Consider the following 22232-nt stretch of genomic DNA (forward strand, 5'->3'; position numbering starts at 1 on the left):
TCGCATTCCTCAGACAGCTCTTAATAGAACTTTGCTTTCAAACAATGCCCACAGCCTCTTTGAATGGAAGGTGCAAAGGATTACAGAGACACACAATTTATGCACTTGTAATAACTTACAGGTGGAAAATTTGACTCATTACGTTTTACATCGCAATCTTTTATCAGGAACCCAGAGCTAGATTTATTACAACTTTGTTATCCCAACTGAATGGATGTATTATTGAACAAGTACATTGTACTTGGACAATGGTGTACAAGAACTTTGGGAACTGGGCAGCATGTAAGTCCAAATAAATAAATTTCCCCTCCTTGCACTGCGATTGACTGCGTCTGAGGACGTGACCCATGTTACATGAAGAGGATTACTGTAGTTTGAAAAGACGCAAGACTGAACAAACATCCCTGCAATTATTCCTGGCGAGCTTTTCAAAATTGGTTGTTGCTCCTTCCTAGGGATGAGAGGGTGTAAATGGTTCTGCCTCGGCGCCTTCACAATTAATGGGCACAAAATTACCTCGCGTTCTGTTTTTTAAGGAACTACACCTCCCAGAAACCCTCACGGATGCTTTTTATTCGCCGCCCTAAATCCTTAAAAGCCTCAGGTTTATAAAGCGGGAGTCAAAAGTCCGAGGGAGCAAAATAAAGCGCGGCTGGTTTTGAGGGAACTTTTACTCGGATGGCGGCGCCCCGCGTTCTGGTCTTGCCTTCCCCCGCCTGCCTGTATGACGACCCCGTCCAGGTGAAGATCGAGGGCCTCTCCCGCTTCCACGAGGTCACCGTCGCGGCCTCTTTGGTGGATGAAAGCGGCAACCTTTTCCAGTCGCGCGCTTACTATCGGGCCGGGGGCGACGGGGAACTGGACCTCAGCTGCTCCCCGTCGCTGGGCGGCAGCTACTCCGGGGTCGAGCCCATGGGTTTGCTGTGGACGCTGGAATCCACGACGCCCCACAAGAGGCTGAGGAAGAGGAACGTCTTCACCCCTTTCTGGGTCACCTACGAGGTATACGGCGGCCGCGGAGTCTCCGGCTCGCCCCTTTGCAGCTGCCGCAGCAAGAGGCGCTTCATGGCCGAAGGCGTGCGGAGAGTGCCCGTGCGAGAAGGCCGCCTCGGAGCCACGCTCTTCTGTCCGCCCGGTGAGTGGCAAACTTGCACCGGTGGATGAGGGCTGAAACCCCCACGGGGATCGCGGGGCAGAGAATCCCTGAAACAAACACGACTGAGGAAGGCTGGGTGGAAAAGCGGGAAGCGTAGGAACTCGCTGGAAACTCTTTCATTCTTCAATTAGATTTATTGTTAGAGTTGTAGGTCATCTAGTGCAACCCCCCTTCTCCCCAAGCAGGAGTTCCTACCAGGGGATGCTTGCTACTATCACCGCTACTGGTGCGCTGCATGCACAGCATTGGCTGTGTGTTGCGGGAAATTATTTCATCCTTAATTTAGATTTATTATTAGAGTTAGAAGGGACCTTGTAGGTCATCTAGTCCAACCCCGTTTCAAGCAGGAGTTCCTATTAGGGGGGGAGTGCTACTACTACAGTAGTAGTGTGTGTCGCAAAGAAAGCAGCTCAGCTTCTGGTCTCGAAACTTTTTGTGAAGAGCAAAAAGTTGTGAGAACGGAAGCTGAGCTTCCTTCTTAGCGCCTTCCAAGTTTTCCGGCAACTGCAGCGCCCCGCCTGGCTGGAGCTTCCCTGGCGGCTGCAGCAGGTGAGCTTTGGGGCCTGGTGGGAGGGTAGCGGCAGCGGAAGGGCGGCGCGCAGCGGGAGGGTGATGGTGGCAGCAGCGGCAGCCGCAGCGGGTAGTAGCCCCCCTCTCCCCCCTCTCTCCCTCTCTCTTTCTCTCAGCAGCTGCAGCGGGTAGTAGCCGTGGGGCAGCGGCAGAGTGGTCAGCTGTGAGGCGGAGCTCTGGAACAGAGGCACTGACGGCGGCAGCTAGACGCCGTCGGTGCCTCCGTTCCGGAGCTCCGCCTCACAGCTGACGACCTTGCCACCGCCCCACGGCTACTACCTGCTGCGGCTGCTGAGAGAAAGAGAGAGGGAGAGAGGGGGGAGAGAAAGAGATAGCAAGAGAGGGAGAGAAAGAGAGAGAAAGAGATAGCAAGAGAGGGAGAGAGAGAAAGAGAGGGAGAGAGGGGGGAGAGAAAGAGACAGCAAGAGAGACAGAGAGAGAAAGACAGAAAGAGAGACATAGCAAGAGAGAAAGAGAGAGAGAGAAAGAGACAGCAAGAGGCAGAGAGACGTAGCAAGAGAGGCAGAGAGAGAAAGAGAAAGAGAAAGAAAGAGAGACATAGCAAGAGAGGCAGAGAGAGAGAGAAAGAGAGACATAGCAAGAGACAGAGAAAGTCAAAGATAGCAAGAGAGAGAGAAAGAAAGAGATAGCAAGAGAGACAGAGAAAGAGAGAGAAAGAGAGAGAATGAAAGAGAGATAGCAAGAGAGGCAGAGAGAGCAAGGGAGTTAGAAAGACAGAGGGAGGGAAGGAGGGAGAGAGAAAGAGAGCAAAAAAGAGAGGAAGAAAGAAAGGGATGGAGAGAAAGAAGGGAAGGAAGGAAGAGAGAGAAAGAAAGAGGGAAGGAGAAATAGAGCAAAATGGAGGAAGAGATTTTTTTTTTGTCCAAAATTTTCTTTAGCCCCCCCACCCCCACCCCCCACCCCTTTCAGTGTTCCCCAGGATTTTGAAAATGTGAATAATGTGCCGCGGCTCAAAAAAGGTTGGGAAACACTGGTCTGGAGGACAGAAGGGAAAGGGGGAACATGATCGAAACATTTAAATATGTTAAAGGGTTAAATACGGTTCAGGAGGGAAGTGTTTTTAATAGGAAAGTGAATACAAGAACAAGGGGGCACAATCTGAGGTTAGTTGGGAGATAGATCAGAAACAACATAAGAAAATATTATTTTACTGAAAGAGTAGTAGATGCTTGGAACAAACTTCCAGCAGACGTGGTTGGTAAATCCACAGTAACTGAATTTAAACATGCCTGCAATAAACATATATCCACCCTAAAATAAAGTACAGGAAATAAAATAAAGGCAGACTAGATGGACCATGAGGTATTTTTCTGCCATCAATCTTCTATGTTTCTATGTAACTACCTGTACATGGGCATAATGGATTACAATAAACTTTCCCAAACCTGTTATTCTATAGCAATGATGCCTTTTTGTTGTTGTGTGCCAAAAGCTCGTATGTGCACACCCATAATGCAATGCCCGCATGCCCCGCCCCTTGCATATGCACGCACAACCTTTGCGTGTGCTCTGCCCCTGCGCATGTGCGTGTGACCCCCACCATGCTTCTCTGACATGTGCCCCACTCCCCATGCATGTGTGGCAAACATCCGAAAACCAGCTGGCACATGCGAATGCCCGGTGGAGCTGAGCTGGGGCGATGGCTCACATGTCCACAGAGAGGGCTCTGCATGCCATCTATGGCACGTGGGCCGTAGGCTCACCATAACGGCTCTATAGGTCAGTGTTTCCCAACCTTGGCCACTTGAAGATATTTGGACTTCAATTCCCAGAATTCCCCAGCCAGCAAATGCTGGCTGGGGAATTCTGGGAGTTGAAGTCCAGATATCTTCAAGTGGCCAAGGTTGGGAAACACTGCTATAGGTTATTGGAACAATAGTTTTGTGGGCTGAGCATTTTGACAGTTATATTCAGTGGTGGGCTCCTACGGGTACGGTCAGGTACACAGTATCGGTAGCAAAATTTAATTTTTTCCCTTTTTTTCCCTTCTGGGCTCTGGAAATGAGGTTGAATGTGTATAAATTTAGAAGAGCTATGCGTGCGTACATACATACACTTTATATAGTACATAATCAGCGGTGGGCTAATGCCCGGATGGGGGGGAACGCAGTGGGGTAGTGAAAATGGAGCTTCACCCCAGAATATCCAATTTGCACTGAAAGATGTTGAAACAAAATGCATAAGCCACGCCCACAGTGTGGTAGTAAAAGTTTTGGTAGCCCATCACTGGTTATATTCCTCAAACATGTGGAACACATCGTGCTGGAAAGGCTATACTCCAGATCAATGTTTCCCAACCTTGGCAACTAGAAGATATTTGCTGGCTGGGGAATTCTGGGAGTTGAAGTCCAAATATCTTTAAGTTAGATTAGATTTAGATTAGATTTATTGGATTTATATGCCGCCCCTCTCCGCAGACTCGGGGCGGCTCACAACAATGGCAAAAACAGTACATAGTGACAAATCTAATATTTATTTATTTATTCATTCATTCATTCATTCATTCATTCATTCATTCATTCATTCATTCATTCATTCATTTATTTATTTATCAGATTTGTATGCCGCCCCTCTCCGCAGACTGGGGGCGGCTCACAGCAATAATGATACAATGTAACAAATCTAATATTTAATTAATTTATAAAACCCCAATTTAAAAACCAATCATACATACTAGCATACCATACATAAATTTTATAAGCCTAGGGGGAGGGAAAAGGTCAATTCCCCCATGCCTGACGACAGAGGTGGGTTTTAAGGAGCTTACGAAAGGCTAGGAGGGTGGGGGCAACTCTGATATCTGGGGGGAGTTGGTTCCAAAGGGTCGGGGCCGCCACAGAGAAGGCTCTTCCCCTGGGTCCCGCCAAACGACATTGTTTAGTTGACCGGACCCGGAGAAGGCCAACTCTGTGGGACCTAACTGGTCGCTGGGATTCGTGCGGCAGAAGGCGGTCCCGGACATATTCTGGTCCGGTGCCATGAGGGGCTTTATAGGTCATAACCAACACTTTGAATTGTGACCGGAAACTGATCGGCAACCAATGCAGACTGCGGAGTGTTGGTGTGACATGGGCATATTTAGGAAAGCCCATGATAGCTCTCGCAGCTGCATTCTGCACGATCTGAAGTTTCCGAACACTTTTCAAAGGTAGCCCCATGTAGAGAATTGTCCTTGGGAGGCAAAACCCACAGCCACTTCGTCTTATCCGGGTTGAGTTTGAGTCTGTTGACACCCATCCAGACCCCAACAGCCTCCAAGCACCGGCACATCATTTCCACTGCTTCGCTGACTGGACAAGGGGTGGAGATGTAAAGCTGGGTATCATCTGCATATTGATGATACCTCACCCCATGCCCTTGGATGATCTCACCCAGCGGTTTCATGTAGATATTAAATAGTAGGGGGGAGAGGACCGACCCCTGAGGCACCCCACAAGGGAGTAACCTAGAGGTCGACCTCTGACCCCCCACTAACACCGACTGCGACCGACCAGAGAGGTAGGAGGAGAACCACTGAAGAACAGTGCCTCCCACTCCCAACCCCTCCAACTGGCGCAGAAGGATACCATGATCGATGGTATCGAAAGCCGCTGAGAGGTCAAGAAGCACCAGGACAGAGGATAAACCCCTGTCCCGGGCCCGCCAGAGATCATCCATCAGCGCGACCAAAGCCGTTTCCGTGCTGTAGCCGGGCCTGAATCCTGACTGTTGAGGACCTAGACCAATCTAAGTACAGTTTTAGGTTAAAAAATTCATAAAAGTAACCCCAATATATATAAAAAAACAAGCACACAATCTATCAAACACCAAAACAACATGGGCAGGGGGAGATGTTTCAATTCTCCCATGCCTGACGGCAGAGGTGGGTTTTAAGGAGTTTACGAAAGGCAAGGAAGGTGGGGGCAGTCCTAATCTCAGGGGGGAGCTGGTTCCAGAGGGTCAGAGCCACCACAAAGAAGGCTCTTCCCCTGGGTCCCGCCAGACGACATTGTTTAGTTGACGGGACCCGGAGAAGGCCAACTCTGTGGGACCTAACCGGTCGCTGGGATTCCTGCAGCAGAAGATGGTCCCGAAGATATTCTGGTCCGGTGCCATGAAGGGCTTTATAGGTCATAACCAACACTTTGAATTGAATTGTGACCGGAAACCAAAGTTGCCAAGGTTGGGAAACACTGCTCTAGATCTCGAACTTTTGACACAATTTCTGGAAGAAAAAAAAATCAGTAACCAAACCAGGGATTACATAGGATTTGTGATTTCTTTCCTGCTTTTAAAATATTTATAAAAGCATCTGCATGAAAGTGGGGACATTTTAGAATGATGCTGTTGATAAGGGGGGTGGGGAGGGTCGACTCCTTGATAAATTCCCTTCTTCTGAAATTTCTGTTAACTTTGAAGGGGAGATATTATGGTTAAAAATTTCCAATGCTGATATACGATAGCTGCCCAGAAAGTAATGCATCACTTTTTTCCCCCCCAGCCTACAGTAATGGTACGAATGCAAAACATTAGATATACAGTACGTTATTTGAATTGTCAGGAGTGTGTGTGTAAATTTTGCGTTTCTTCAGATAGATAGCGTAGCTGCAGCAGTGTTTTGAAATGGCATCTATAGTTGGTGTATGTTACAAGCAGCGTGTCGTCATTGAACTTCTCACTGCAGATAAAGAAACTGTTGGGAACATTCACAAACGTTTGTGTACAGTTTATGGGGAATTTACAGTTGAGAGAAGTACGGTTAGTCCTGGGCACAGAGGGTGAGGCCATTAGAAGACAGAACAGAACAGAAGAACAGAGTGAGGCCATTAGAAGAACAGAACAGAAGAACAGAGGGTGAGGCCATTAGAACAAGGAGTGGTACCGACAGGGCATACATGCCCTTGTGTGACTCGCTGGAGGAAGGCCATAGAACAGGACAGAGATTACGTGGAAAAATAGGGAGTGCAGAAGAAACATCATTCTTTCTTGTGTGTAAGTTTCATTGTGTTCAGCTGTGGCGAGGGGGGCGTTTGCCCAGGTTCACCTGGTGCACCAGTTGCAGCCCTATTTGGACCGGGAGTCACTGCTCACAGCCACTCATGCCTTCATCACCTCGAGGCTCGACTACTGTAATGCTCTCTACATGGGGCTACCTTTGAAAAGTGTTTGGAAACTTCAGGTCATGCAGAATGCAGCTGTGAGAGCAGTCATGGGCTTTCCTAAATATGCCCATGTCACACCAACACTCCGCAGTCTGCATTGGTTGCCAATCAGTTTCCGGTCACAATTCAAAGTGTTGGTTATGACCTATAAAGCCCTTCATGGCACCGGACCAGGATATCTCTGTGACCGCCTTCTGCCACACGAATCCCAGCGACCAGTTAGGTCCCACAGAGTTGGCCTTCTCCACTGTTGTTTGGCAGGACCCAGGGGAAGAGCCTTCTCTGTGGTGGCCCCGACCCTTTGGAACCAACTCCCCCCAGATATCAGAGTTGCCCCCACCCTCCTTGCCTTTCGTAAGCTCCTTAAAACCCACCTCTGTCATCAGGCATGGGGGAATTGAGACTTTCCCTCCCCCTAGGCTTATAAAAATTTATGCATGATATGTATGATTGGTTTCTAAATTGGGGTTTTAAATTAACTTAAATATTAGATTTGTTTACATTGTATTATTATTGCTGTTAGCCGCCCCGAGTCTGCGGAGAGGGGCAGCATACAAATCTGATTAATAAACAAATAAATAAATAATTGTTGAAGAAAAAAAATGTGATGCATTACTTTTCTGGGCGACCCTCGTATATCGGGGAGCTAGAATTTGGATTGATTAATCAGAGAATTAAACGATATTTATGCTGTGCTATGGCCCCATTCCAAATTCTTCTTCCCAGTGTGGCTTAAAAAGAAAGGCAGGAAAAGGGAATTCCAGTCTTGCATTCCCACAGAATGCCTAATTCGTCCTCAGTATTAAAACAGGTGATTATATGTGGACATATATGATTTTTTATATTTATAGAAATAAATAAATACATAAATATCCCCCCTCCCCAAAGCTATACAGTGGAACCCCGACATAAGAGCTGCTCTACTTAAGAGCAACTCGAGATAAGAGCTGGGAGGGGAGAGATATTTTTGTTCTACTTACAAGCCCAAATTCGAGATACAAGCGCCAAGGAGCTGTCTCCTGAAGCCAAACGCTAACTTCCACGTTCGGCTTCAGGAGACAGCTGCGAAGCGGCGCGCGTGTTTTAAAAGGTTGCAGCCGGCCTGGGGGGCTCGGGGGGGGGGGTGCTTGCAGCTTTCTTTCTTGCTCTTTTTCTTTCTCTCTTTTACCTTCCCTTCCTCTATTTCTTCTTTTCTTTCTCCTTCCCACCTTCTTCCCTCCCTCCCTCCCTTCACTCATTCCTCTCTTACTCTCCCCTTTCATAAGTTTCCTTGCTTCCTTCCTCTGTTCCTGTCCCTTCCCCCTTTCTTTCTTTCTTTCTTTCTTTCTTGCTCTTTTTCTTTCTCTCTTTTACCTTCCCTTCCTCTATTTCTTCTTTTCTTTCTCCTTCCCACCTTCTTCCCTCCCTCCCTCCACTCATTCCTCTCTTACTCTCCCCTTTCATAAGTTTCCTTCCTTCCTTCCTCTGTTCCTGTCCCTTCCCTCTTTCTTTCCTTCCTTCCTTCCCACCCTCCGTCCATTCATTCACCCATTCCTCTCTTGATCGCTTAAAGCCGGTCCCTGGTGCAAAAAGGGTTGGGGACCTCTGTCCTACAGGATTGGGTGGCAGAGAAGTTGAACATATGTAAATTTAAAAGTTTAAGAAAGTTTACAAGTTAAGTGAAAGAAACTTCATTATTCATTTATATGTACATGTACATTTCTTCATTAAAAACATGTCTTTCTGCATAATTTAGACTAACTTTGTGAGTTTTTTGAGGGCTGGAACCAATTAAAATTATTTACATTAATTCCTATGGGGAAAAGTCGTTCGAGATAAGAGCTGCTCGACTTAAGAGCCCAGGTCCGGAACGAATTAAACTCGTATCTCGAGGTACCACTGTATATAAATTCAACTTCAGATTTCTGATAAAAATAATTCCCAGTAAAACAATCTGTTTTAGGGTAACAATCTGTATTAAGTGATGAAATACCCCATGGTGCTCCTGTGAGTTTGCCACATTGCCCTGAGGTGCTGTAGCACATGCACAGTGTGTGAACTGCAGAGTTAATCGTAAGCAATACGCTTCCATATGTACTTCATGTTCCAGAGTTATATCCACCAGAAACTTACGACATCTCAGAAGATGGGTCATTTGATATTCTGGAAGATAAAACAGCAGAGAAGGTAGGTATAACTTTTAAGTCTACTTTATAAACCTATGTTTATATCTTATTAGTTTAAAAATATTTTCATGAACCTCCTCCAGAATCGGTCGGGTTGCTCTGCGCTGATTCCGCTTCCTCTCCATTCTCTGTGCTCAGAGATCAGACTCTGTGTGTGTGTGTGTGTGAAAGTCCGTGGCCTGCATTGGCTGCCGATCAGTTTCCGGTCACATTTCAAATTGTTGGTTATGACCTTTAAAGCCCTACATGGCATTGGACCAGAGTACCTCCGGAACCGCCTGCTACCGCACGAATCCCAGCGACCGATAAGGTCCCACAGAGTTGGCCTTCTCCGGGTCCCGTCGACTAAACAATGTCGTCTGGCGGGCCCCAGGGGAAGAGCCTTCTCTCTGGCGGCCCCAGCCCTCTGGAATCAACTCCCCCCGGAGATTAGAACTGCTCCCACCCTCCTTATCTTCCGTAAACTACTCAAGACCCACCTGTACCGCCAGGCATGGGGGATTTGAGACGTCTTTCTTCCAGGCTCCTTATAATTTATGTTTGGTATGTATGTGTTATCTGGTTTTAATATGATAGGGTTTTAGTTATTTCTTTTAATATTAGATTTGTGCCACTATAATATTGTTTTTATCATTGTTGTGAACCGCCCCAAGGCTTCGGAGAGGGGTGGTATACAAATCTAATAAATTATTATTATTATTATTAATTCCTCATCTGCTTCGCTGCCTGCCCTGTCTTCCCCCCTCGCCTGGTCCTCCTGTGCCCTCTCTCACTGGCGATCCTTCTCAGGCTTGAGGGACCCTGGACTGTCTCGTCCTGCTCCTCCAGTTGTTTCCCTAGCTTTGGTCTCATTCTCCACCTCGGACTCAGGCACTGATAGGGCCATGACACCTATTGGAAAGTGAGCCTTCGGCCCATTTTGAGATCCTGAGCTCCGTGGAACAGGTTTCCATTGAGGATAAGTCTGTACTTTGCTCCATTCAGCTTCCTCTCAACCCTGACCAGTCTCCTAGTCCCTGCTGCTGAAAAACACCCTCACATCATGATGCTGCCACTCCCATCCTTCACTGTTGGATGATGCTGAGCAGATGATGAGCAGTCCTCTGATATAATGTTTAGAATTGAGGCCAAATAGTTCAATCTTGGTTTCATCAGACCAGAGAACCTTGTTCCTCACAGTCTCAGTGTCTATTATATGGGGGTGGGTGGGTGGGTTGTTTTTATTTTTTATTTTGCAAACTCCAAGTGGGCTTTCAAGTGCTTTGCACTGAGGTGAGACTTCCATGTAGCCACTTTGCCATAAAGCCCAGATTGGTGTAGGACGGCAGTGATGGTTGTCCTTCTGGGACTCTGTCCCATCTCCACACTAATTGTTTTTTTAAAAATCCTTTTTATATTTGGTTGTATTGCTTAATAATTCTGCAGGATTCTATTTTCAGAGCTTTTTAAATGTATGCTGCCCTGAGTCTATGGAGAGGGGCAGCATACAAATCTAATTAATAATAATAATAATAATAATAATAATAATAATAATAATAATAATAATAATAATAAATATTTCTCTTAAAAAGAAAAAAATGATTCAATTCTGGAAGAAATAACTATCTTATTAATAGCTATTAATATCATTAACCTTTCATCCACAAAGGTACCCTGGATCCCTTTAGATCCTTTAAATCCAGATCTGAAACAATACACAGAATATGCTCAGGCAAAGCCTTTAAGATGTATTGTGAAGTCTGGTGAAATGTTGTATCTTCCTTCTCTTTGGTTCCATCATGTTCAGCAATCACATGGCTGCATAGCAGGTAAGAAAAATGCCAAAGTTATCTTTTAATTTATAATAGCTACAAGCTCACCAGATTTTAATGTCAATATTAAACAAGAGCCAGGGTGGCACAGTGGTTAGAGTGCAGCACTGCAGGCTACTTCAGCTAACTGCTAGCTGTACTTCAGCAGTTCAAATCTCACCACCGGCTGAAGATTGATTCAGCCTTCCATCCTTCTGAGGTGGGTATAATGAGGACCCAGATTGTTGTGGATAATCGGCTGATTCTGTAAACCGCTTAGAGAGGGCTGTAAAAATACCGTGAGGCTATTGCCAATTTCTTCTGTCTTCAGTTAGATTGCATTCAATGTAATTTCAAAATATCAAATCAAATCTTTATTACCATCGTAGGCCAGTATAAGAAGTGTGGGATGTAGTCAGTTTAAAAGCATAGAAAACACACCAGAATTTACAATAAAAAAAGAAAAAAAAATGAAAACCTAGATATATAGGATATATGTATTAAAACTGAAAGTACATATAAAAGACAAGAAGCTTAAAGAATGTAAAACCAAGAGTAAGAGCATTAGATGAGCATAGGGATCTTTAAAAGGTTATTACACTTATCCAGCAGGAGAGATATTGTGATCAATTCAAAGCAAACCACTTGTAGCCATAGATCTGGCTTCACCTTCAAGGTCACATGTTCAGTGACCTTGAGGAGATTGCAAAAGAAAGAATTGTCAAAAACTATCTTCCAGTAGTTAGGACTTCCACTTGAAATAATATTTATTTTATAGAAGGCAACTCAGGATCCAAACCAGCTCTTGAACACGTGAGATCTGAAAATAATGATGTACAATAGTCCCTCGCTATACCGCGCTTCACCTACTGCGGCTTCACTTCATCGTGGGTTTCTGAGGAAGTCGATCGGCAGATTTAAACAGCCCGCCGAACTCGATCGGCAGGCTTAAAAAAAAATAAAAAATCTAAAATTGTAAATACTGTATTTAAATACTGTATCTAAAATAAATACTGTGTGGGAAGGGTTTATAAACACTTAAAACAATGAAAACTTACCAAACAATTACAATATAAATACTTAAATAAGTATTATCAGTCGATAAATTCCCCATCGCGGATTTCACCTATCGCGGCCAGGTCTGGAACGTAACACCAGCGATAGGTGAGGGACTACTGTATTTTAATTGGGAAGTTCATGTTCTACCACTATGCGTTGACAGTTTAGCAGTTTCTCTGCTGCAAAGCAAATTAAGTTTAAAGTCAAATTAAGTTATATGCTGTAAGTAGTCCTTGATTAATGTCCATCTCTTCAGTGTCTATTTGACGTTACCATAGTGCTCAACAAGTGGAACTTACAACTGGTCATCTCTGCACTCTTGTGATCACAAACTGGGTGTAAGGTCTTACCTCAGCGGTCCCCTCGAGAAAGCAGAACTCTTGAAACCGGTAGCATTTCAACAGGAACTTTTATTGGGAGACAGTGATAGCAAAGAGAATAGGTAGGATCTAAAGTTGCCGCACTAGAACTTTAGGTTGAAAGTTGTTTGTCAAAACCCCTCCCTATTGCTCAACCCCACATGGGCCAATCGCCAGCTGTTGGGTTGTTGTGAGAACTACAAGCAGAGAAGGTGATAAGAAACTATTCTCAGGCACCACACCAGTGTTCCCTCTAATTTTTTGGGGGGGTGGGCGGAAAAGTATAGTGTCTGAGCGGCAGTCCCTTTGGGACTGGGCGGCACAGAAATAATAAATAAATAAATATAAATAAATAAATAAACAAACAAACAAACAAACAAATAAAAAACCCACCCTGTTTTGCCTCAGAGAATTTCAAAATAAAATACTGTAATGTGTGTCTATAACAGTGAGCTCATAATAGGGCAACTCTATTAATATCAAAATGCCACTTAAATAGTTGAGCTAATTTCAAACTAGATTTTGATTTTCTTTCTCTCTTCCTTACTCCCATTCTTTTTCTTTCTCTTTTCCTTCCTCTCTTTTTTCTATCTGTTTCTCTCTCTTCCTCTCTCTCTCCTTCCCTCTCACTCTTTCCCTCTCGGCTTCTGGGCAGGTTTGGAAAACTCTGAGTTGATGATGATTTTTAAGTGAGCGATTGCTCACTGCTCAGCTTAGAGGGAACTATGACCACACCCCCATCTTCTTTGGAGCTAAGACAAAACGGATGGCCCCAGCCTCATCCCTCCCCAGGAAGATACACCAAAGGACCAAAACACAGATCATAAAAATACCAACCCTCCTCCCTCCTCCAGAATGGCAGTGTCCTGATGTGGATCTGATGTGGACACTGGGCCTTGGCAACTTGATGGTTGCAGTGTCCTGCAGACACTTGCTAGCCATTTGTGATCTTCCCTGCCAGCTTCTGGCAAGCAGAGCCATTGGGGAAGCTTGTAGGGAAAGTTGCACGTCATTGCTGTAGTTCACTTCTGCTGCTTTGTCTCCTGAGGAACCCAGCTATGGAGCACACAATCCAAGGGAACTCATATAGCGTAGTGTGCACCTGCCATTAGCACCTACTCCCTATGTACGCCATACCATGCTCACATGACTGCATTCACATTGCAGCCACCTGCTCATCTTCTGCAACTTGTAGCACCTATTCTCCGCTTGTGCCATGCCACGGCAGCCACTTAACTGCCCGCCAGCCTGCTTGCTAGCTTGCTCAGGATTTGGTGCTTTTCCATGAATTTTGCTTGTAAGAAGCTTGCCGGGCATTGCAAGGGGGTCCACACTTAACAACAGCCATGAGGACTGCTGGAATTGTGGTTGCTGAGGGATGAGCTTACGTAACATTGCTGTTTACAACCACATTGCTTAGCAGTCAAAATTGCACTCCTAATTAACATAGTTAAGCAAGGACTACCTTGGTTATGTCCATTTAAAGATCATCTTCACAATGGACTCTATATGATCTCCCTATTTTACACCCTTTAAAAATAAATAAATAAATTCTGTTTCCATGAAAAATATATAAAACTAGATTACATTTGAAAATAACTGTATCAGAATGCTGTTATAGCCATGTGTGACTATTGCTAGTAATAAAGTTGTTTATTGAAGCAGAATTGTTAAAATCTCACGGCTCAATTTATTTATAATGGGCAGAACAATTGGATTACTTCCTTCCAAGGTTCCAAGAACAGAATCTCTTAAAAGCCCAGTGTTTGGTTGAGAATTGGTAATAATATTAAGGGTAGAATCTGCAGGTTATCTGTATGTTTGTTTTTTAATTTGCATTGAATCACAGAGTTCATTATAAAGCTTAAATTATGGGGTAAGAATACTATTAATAGTTTTAAAAGTCTTTTTCTTTCTTCCTCAGTGAATTATTGGTATGATATGGAATATGATCTAAAATACTCCTATTATCAGCTGTTGGATTCTCTCACTAAAGCTGCACAACCGATCTTGGATTCCTCTTGAAACAGCTAACCTTTTACATCTGATATGGAACTGTGCTTACAATTTTTGTATATATTTATTCATGTAATTTAAATAAATAATTTCATAATTGACCTCATAAAGACAAAATGCAATTTTTATATCATATGAATGCATTATTATAGGAGCTGTTGGTCAAACTGTATCTTACACAGCTGTTTTCCTATTTTCAATGAAATGTTTTGTCTCATCACTCTCAATTACCAAATCATTTTCTGATTAAGGTAACAATATGATCTTAAAAATAATAGCATGAGTTTGTTAAAAAAGATCATGCCAAACCAATCTTAATTCATTCTTTAACGAAGTGACTAAATTAGTAGGCCAGCAAAATGCTGTGGACATAGTATACTTAGACTTCAGTAAGATATTTGACAAAGTAGACCACAAATTACTTGGTAAGCTAGAAAAACACCAATTAATTTGGAACTGGCTGACAAACCACACACGACTCATCCTTAATGGTACTACTTCTACATGTCAGAGGGAGTAAGCGGTGGAGTACCACAAGATTCCATCTTGGGCACAAGGAGTAGAAGGGGAACTTCTCAAATTTGGAGATGACACTGAGCTGGCAGGAATAGCCAGCCCCAGAAGACAAATTCAGGATCCAAAAAGATCTTGACAGTCTTGAACAATGGGCCCAATCCAACAAAATAAAATTTAATGTGGAGAAAAGCAAGGTTTTTATACCTAGGCAGGAAAAACCAAAGGTACAACTACAGATTGAGCAAAACCTGACTCAAAAACAGTAAGTGAGGTATCTTGGAGTCTTAGTGGACAATCACCGAAATGTGAGCCAGCAGTGTGTAGCAGCAGCCAAAAAAGCCAATACAATCCTTGGTTGTATAAACATGCATAGAATAAAAATCATATGAGATATTACTACCACTTTATAAAGCCTTAGTAAGACTACACCTGGAATACTGTACCCGGTTTTGGTCACCACATAAAAAAGATATTGAAACTTTGGAAAAAGTTCAAAAAAGTGCAACTAAGATGATTAAAGGCCTGGAGACTGAAACATCAAGAACGGTTGCAGGATTTGGGTTTGGCTAGTCTAGCAAAAAGAAGAACTGGGGGCACATGATAGTATTCCAGTTTTTGAGTGGTTGCCACAAAGTAGAGGGGGTCAACTTGTTTTCCAAAGCACCAGAGAGCAGGAAAAGAAACAATGAATGGAAACTAATCAATGAGAGAAGCAACCTGGAATTAAGGAGAAATGTCCTGTGAGCAATTAATCTGTGGAACAACTTGCCTCTAGAAGTTGTGGGTATTTCATTACTGGAGGTTTTAAGAAGGGTCTGTATACACTTCTTAAGTGTACACTTGTCTAGTATACATACAGTCTCCTGCTTCAATAGGGGGCTGGACTAGAAGATCTCCAAGGTCCCTTCCAATTCTGATCGATTGATATATTATTGTCTCATGAAGACAAGCATAATGAATGAATTTGCTGTTTCCTATGGCTGCAAAGGAAGATGCAAAAGCACATTTTGATAAATAGCCCTGTTAATATTAGGGGCAGGATCCGTTAAACTAATATGATTTCTGTAATTTCATGTGTTCAACTAACATCTATGGTTGCAAATAAATATTTACATAAATATGCAACAAAAATAATCTTTGGGTTCCTAATAGGATATTCTCATATTTTTGAGTAGCTTTGCTGTCCACAAAATCTCTATGCCACATAACGAAAGCTAACGTTCTTACTTTTGCATTTTTGATTGCCAGTTCTGCTGTGCAAGGGGGCCAACTAGCACGGCAACTCTCACAACCATTTGGCAGTTTGCAGGGCTGTTTTAACTCTAGCTTGGTAGCTCTCCCGGCCCCTAATTTCTGAGAATTTTGCCATTATTATTATTGAATGGTGTATAATACTACAGTATTGTTCAAGTACATAATACCTGTACTCTAATACAATATAATAATGGTGTAAATTGCTGTAGTACAAGTACATTGTACAGTCCCTGTACTGTTGCACAATACAATGGTGTACAATACTGTTGCATAAGTAATTGTATCTGTATTGTTATACAGTACAATAATGGTGTAAAATACTGTTGTACAACTACATTGTACATTGTACACTACTGTAGAAGTATTTTGGGAGTTGGGCGGCATGTAAGTCCAAATAAATAAATTTATCCTCCTTCTCACCGCGATTGACTGCGTCTGAGGACGACACCTGTGTTACATGAAGAGGGTTACTAAAGTTTGAAAAGACGCAAGACTGAGCAATAATCCCTACAATATTCCCTGCGATTATCCCTGACGAGCTTCTCAAAACTGCTTGTTTGTTGTTGCTCCTTCCTAGGGCTGAGAGGGTGTAAACGGTTCTGCCTCGGCGCCTTCACAACTAATGGGCGCAAAATTACCTCGCGTTCTGCTTTTTAAAAAACTACATTTCCCAGAAACCATCACGGGTGCTTTTTATTCTCCACCCTAAATCCTTAAAAACCTCAGGGAGTCAAAAGTCCAAGGGAGCGAAATAAGTGTGGCTGGCTTTTGAGCGAACTTTAGTCGGATGGCGGCGGCGCGCGTTCTGGTCTTGCCTTCCCCCTCCTGCCTGTACGACGACCCCGTCCAGGTGAAGATCGAGGGCCTCTCCCCCTTCCAGGAGGTCACCGTCGCGGCCTCTTTGGTGGATGAAAGCGGCAACCTTTTCCAGTCGCGCGCTTACTATCGGGCCGGGGGCGACGGGGAACTGGACCTCAGCTGCTCCCCGTCGCTGGGCGGCAGCTACTCCGGGGTCGAGCCCATGGGTTTGCTGTGGACGCTGGAATCCACGACGCCCCACAGGAGGCTGAGGAAGAGGAACGTCCTCACCTCTTTCTGGGTCACCTACGAGGTGTACGGTGGGCGCGGAGTCTCCGGCTCGCCCCTTTGCAGCTGCCTCAGCGAGAGACGCTTCATGGCCGAAGGCGTGCAGAGAGTGCCCGTGCGAGAAGGCCGCCTCAGAGCCACGCTCTTCTGCCCGCCCGGTGAGTGGCAAACTTGCACCGGTGGATGAGGGCTGAAACCCCCACGGGGGTCGCGGGGCTGGGAATCCCTGAAACAAACACGCTTGAAGAAGGCTGGGTGGAAAAGCGGGAAGCATAGGAACTCGCGGAAACTCTTTCATTCTTCAATTAGATTTATTGTTAGAGTTGGAAGGGACCTTGTAGGTCACCTAATGCATCCCCCCCCCTCTCCCCAAGCAGGAGTTCCTACCAGGGGATGCTTGCTACTATCACCGCTACTGGTGCGCTGCATGCACAGCTTTGGCTGTGTCGCGGGAAATTATTTCATCCTTAATTTAGATTTATTATTAGAGTTGGAAGGGACCTTGTAGGTCATCTAGTCCAACCCCCTTTCAAGCAGGAGTTCCTATTAGGTGGGGAGTGCTACTACAGCCACTATCAATGCACGGCACATGGACATCCGTTTAAATAACCACCAATACACTTGGCATCCATGAATCTGTCTAATCCTGCCTTGAAGCTATCCAGGCTGACAGCTGTCACGACCTCTTGAATTTCATAAACCAATGAACCTCTGGTTGAAGAAATATTTCCCTTGATTTGTCCTCGCTTTTTTACCTATGAGCTTTAGGGAGTGCCCCCTTGTCCTAGTATTATGTGATAGAGAAAATATTTTTTCTCTATCCACCTTTTCTATCCCAGGCATGATTTTATACACTTTGGTCAAGAAATGCCGTCTTTCAAGGCTGAAGAGACCAAGGCTTTGCAACCTCCATTTATTGTAGACTAGACAGTGAAGCACATCTTCATTAGTAGCCTTAAAACAGACCCTTCCAGCATTTATTCTGCAGTGTGCTGGATATCTCTAGATGGTTTGATTTGGGTTTCTGGAAGTCCACTACCTGTTGGATAACTTTAGTTTGGGAAAGGGTGTCTTAAATTGTAGGTTTTGTAAGGGCTAGTCTCTGAGTTTATAATCCTATAAAACCTTGTTCTTTTTCATGTCTTTTTAGGCCCTGGGCCTTTCCCAGCACTTATTGACTTGTATGGATCTGGAGGCGGACTGGTGGAGTATAGAGCAAGTCTTTTGGCAAGCAGAGGTTTTGTTACACTGGCGGTTGCTTTTTTAGATTTTGAAGATCTCCCAGATTTCCCAGAGTTCCTTGACTTAGATTATTTTGGTGAAGCAATAGAGTTCTTGCAAAAGCAACAAAAGGTATCCAAGCAAACTGAGATCATGGGTAATGGGGTGTTGACTTTTCAGCAAAAATTTTTTTTATAGTTTTATAGTACACTGCAGTTAATCTGAAGTGTTTTTGGAACTGAAAACTTTGGTTTATACTGAAATTCATAAATGCAAACTTATCTTATATTGATACTGAAGGGGTCTTGGGTTTGGTTCCAACTTGTGGTGCAAAAAGTTCCATTTGGGTTCAACTTCGTGTTCTCCAAATTTGTTATATATTTTGAAGGTTATAATTGCAGACCTTTTATAGGAAATGAAGTTAGGAGATCAATTTTAATTAATGGGGAAATGATGGATATGGATATTAAGGTAATTTTTTTTCTATGGTTTCAGGTTAAATCTATGAATATTGGAGTTCTGGGACTATCTAAAGGTGCAGATCTCGCTGTTGCTTTAGCTGCATTTTACCCAGACATTCAAGCGGCCGTCAGCATTTCTGGCACAGGGGTAAATGTTTTGATCCCCTTGAAAGTGAAAAGACACATCATTCCACCTCATCCTTATGATTGGGAGAAGGCCAAAGTTGCTGATGTTCCGAATGCATTGAATATTAGTGAAATAATGGATGATCCCAAAGACCCATCGACCTGGCCATGCCGCATCCCTGTTGAAAGGTCCTTCAGCAAGTACCTCTTCCTATGTGGTCAGGATGACCAAAACTTGAAAAGTCAGATGTTCTGCCAAGAAGCTGTTAGTCGCCTTCAGCAGAATGGGCGTCATGTGGAGTTCTATTGCTATCCTGGAGCTGGGCACCTCTTGGAGCCTCCTTATATGCCCTTGTGCTATATTTCATTTCACAAGATTTTGGGGACCCTTCTAGTCTGGGGTGGAAAGTGGAAAGAACACGCAGAGGCACAGGAAGATGCCTGGCGAAGAATATTGGCCTTTTTTAGACAACACTTGCGGGTGCCAAGTTTGAAAAGTACTTTATAGGGTGCAGATTTTTGCTTGCTCATAAGAAAGACAAAATTTCTCATCCTACTTTAGATGTCAGTTGGTAACCAAGTTAAACTCAGAGGGATGGTCTTTAGAAAGTATATTTCAGGTATACCAATGGTGCACTGCAATTTTCATTAGTTTGGTGAAAAGTCTTCCAGTTGGAAACCCTTAAGCACCTTACACATCCATCATATGTATTAAACGGGTCTATGTGTCAGAGTTCCAGATAGCACCCAAACTTAAATCAGAGTCCAAGGCAAAGTTTTCCTCAAAGTTACAATTTATTGCCAGAGCCATGCTGGTCCCGCTGTGGGAAACCCGAATCTGACACTCCCAAAGTTTCCCACCCAGTTGAAAGTTCACACCCCTTGTACCCCCACCTCCAAAATTGTCACGTTGCCCATAAGAACATAAGAAGAGCCATGCTGAATCGGCCCAAAGCCCATGGAGTCCAGCGTTCTGTGTCACGCAGTGGCCCACTAATTGTCCATGGGGATCTCGAGCAGAAAGAGGACAAAACCCTCTCTCCGGTTGCAGTTTGAGTATTTCATATTGATAGGCTACAAAAACCTGAATACTAATCTGATTTGCAAATTATTTCTGTAAACCATAAGAGGATGTTTTACATGCCAATGGGCCCATACAAGTGAATTGTACATGCATATACAATTCACCTGAATACAGTTGCTGTACCCGATAAACAATTTCTGCTCCCTCCTCGATACTACATACATGTTCTCTCCCAGCTGCACATCTTTGAATTGGGATATTCAAGATTACTGTGGTAAAAAAACAATCCTTAAACTGCTGCCACAAATGTCATTAGCGATGTAGTGGTTTCAGGCCTTTTGGGAAAGCAACATCCTGTTCCTCTTTTGCCAATGACACTCGCAGCACGGTGCGTCTTCTGCAAGGGCAGAGATCAACTTTGTGTTCATCTCTTTCCACCATGGTTTAGAGCCCTTTCAACAAAGGGAGACATTGTGGCCCAGACATAGCTTGTATCTCAGCAAGTGCTGGATTGCTGAGCCCATTATGGGTATTCTCTACGGTTTCTCATCATGTACGGTTGAGAGATCTAACTTCATCTCAAGATTCTTCTCCTTCCTCTTGTTTTATCTGGCTGGACGCATTTGGTGTTGGCAGGGGGTCAGAGATCGACTCCTAGGTCCCTCTGTGGGGTCCCTCAGGGGTCAGTCCTCCCCCCCCCCTGCTGTTTAACATCTACATGAAACCTCTGGGTGAGAACATCCAACAACACAGGGTGAATTATCAACAGTACACTGATGACACTCAGCTGTACATCTCCAACCTGTGCCAACTCAGTGAAGCAGTGGAGGTGATGTGCCGGTGTCTGGAGGCTGTTAGGGTTTGGATGTGTGTTAACAGGCTCAAGCTCAACCCCAACAAGGTGGCTTCCCCACTCCCCGCCAGGACAATTCCATCTGTCTGTCCATCACTCGGGGGGGGGGGACATTTGACCCCTTCAGAGAGGGTCTGCAACTTGGGAGTCCACCTTGATCCACAGCTGAGCCTAGAACACTATTTCTCGGCTGTGGCGAGGGGTAGAGCCTTCTCTGTGGCAGCTCTGGCCCTTTGGAATCAACTCCCTCCAGAGATTTGTACTGCACCCACCCTCCTCATCTTACGTAAAGTCTCAAAAACTCAGCTTTGCCGGCAGACCTGGAGCCGTTGAGTACTGACATCCTACTCTGTCTGAATGTCTGATTGTGATGGAATAAATGTGAATGATGGTTTTAATAACGGGTTTTAGATTAGATAAGATGAGTTTTAATGTTTGGATTTCTTACATGTTTCATTTCTGTATTCTTGCCTTGTAAGCCGCCCTGAGTGTACGGAGAAGAGTGGTCTAGAAATTCAAATAATAAATCAATAAATCAGTCTTGTTTGAGTTCTTCTGATCTTTTAGGCTGTAGCTCTTCAGTGTGTGAGAATAGCTGATTTGGGAGCTACAAGTTGCCTTGTCTTTCTAAACATGTCCATTTAGACCTGTCATGGTGAACCTTTTTTCCCCTCGGGTGCTGAAAGCCTGTTCACACACACTATCGCACTTGTATGAATGCCCATACCCATAATTCAATACCTGGGGAGGGCGAAAATTGCCTCCCTTTTCCTTCTGGAGGCCAGAAACACCCATTTCCCAATTTCTGGTGGGCATGGTAGGCCCATTTTTCACCTTCCCTAGGCAAAAACACCCTCCCCCATCCTCTGGAGACCCTCTGGAAGCCAAAAATGCCCTCCCAGAGCCTCTATGTGAGCCAAAAAATCAGCTGGCTGGTATGCACATGTGTGCTGGAGCTGAGCTAGGGCAAGCTAAGATGCCGTCAGATATGGCTCTGTGTGCCACCTGTGGCACCCATGCCATAGGTTCTCCATCATTGATTTAGACTGAGACTTGATTTGAGAAGGGCCAGTCTGTTCCGTTGTTGTTAGTTGTTAAGTTGTGTCCGACCCATTCCAACCCCATGGACAATGTCCTCTACCATCCCCCGCAGTCCATTTAAACTCACGGTGACTGCTTGTATCAGACTGCTTGTACCAGAATGCTATTATAGCCATGTAGTGACTAATAACTAACAGGGTATCCAGCAAACCTGGAAAACAGGGAAATCAGGGAATTACCAGGGAAATTGGCGGTTCGGGAAATATCAGGGAATTAGCGGGATTTCTGAAGAAAACAATAAATCGGGAAAAAACAAGCTACTAAAATGTTTAAAAGTCAGGTAAAAATCATGTAAAAAAATAAAATGGATCAG

At 44.4% G+C, this 22232-nt stretch overlaps 2 protein-coding genes across 2 annotated transcripts; both read left to right on the forward strand.

The window, feature by feature from the left end:
• Positions 1-625: 625 nt before the first annotated feature.
• Positions 626-14425, forward strand: LOC139170366 (acyl-coenzyme A thioesterase 3-like). The gene is made up of 4 exons (XM_070757483.1): positions 626-1135; positions 8978-9054; positions 10702-10861; positions 14186-14425. Exons 1-4 carry the CDS (start codon positions 679-681, stop codon positions 14284-14286), a joined length of 795 nt encoding a protein of 264 aa, XP_070613584.1. The 5' UTR covers positions 626-678; the 3' UTR covers positions 14287-14425.
• Positions 14426-16789: 2364 nt separating this feature from the next.
• Positions 16790-21357, forward strand: LOC139170350 (peroxisomal succinyl-coenzyme A thioesterase-like). The gene is made up of 3 exons (XM_070757443.1): positions 16790-17291; positions 18284-18486; positions 18850-21357. The coding sequence occupies exons 1-3, from the start codon at positions 16835-16837 to the stop codon at positions 19447-19449; spliced, it is 1260 nt and encodes a 419-aa protein (XP_070613544.1). The 5' UTR covers positions 16790-16834; the 3' UTR covers positions 19450-21357.
• Positions 21358-22232: the final 875 nt, after the last annotated feature.

Source organism: Erythrolamprus reginae, chromosome 1, assembly GCF_031021105.1.
Source record: "Erythrolamprus reginae isolate rEryReg1 chromosome 1, rEryReg1.hap1, whole genome shotgun sequence".
In the NCBI taxonomy this organism is placed as follows: Eukaryota; Metazoa; Chordata; class Lepidosauria; order Squamata; family Dipsadidae; genus Erythrolamprus; species Erythrolamprus reginae.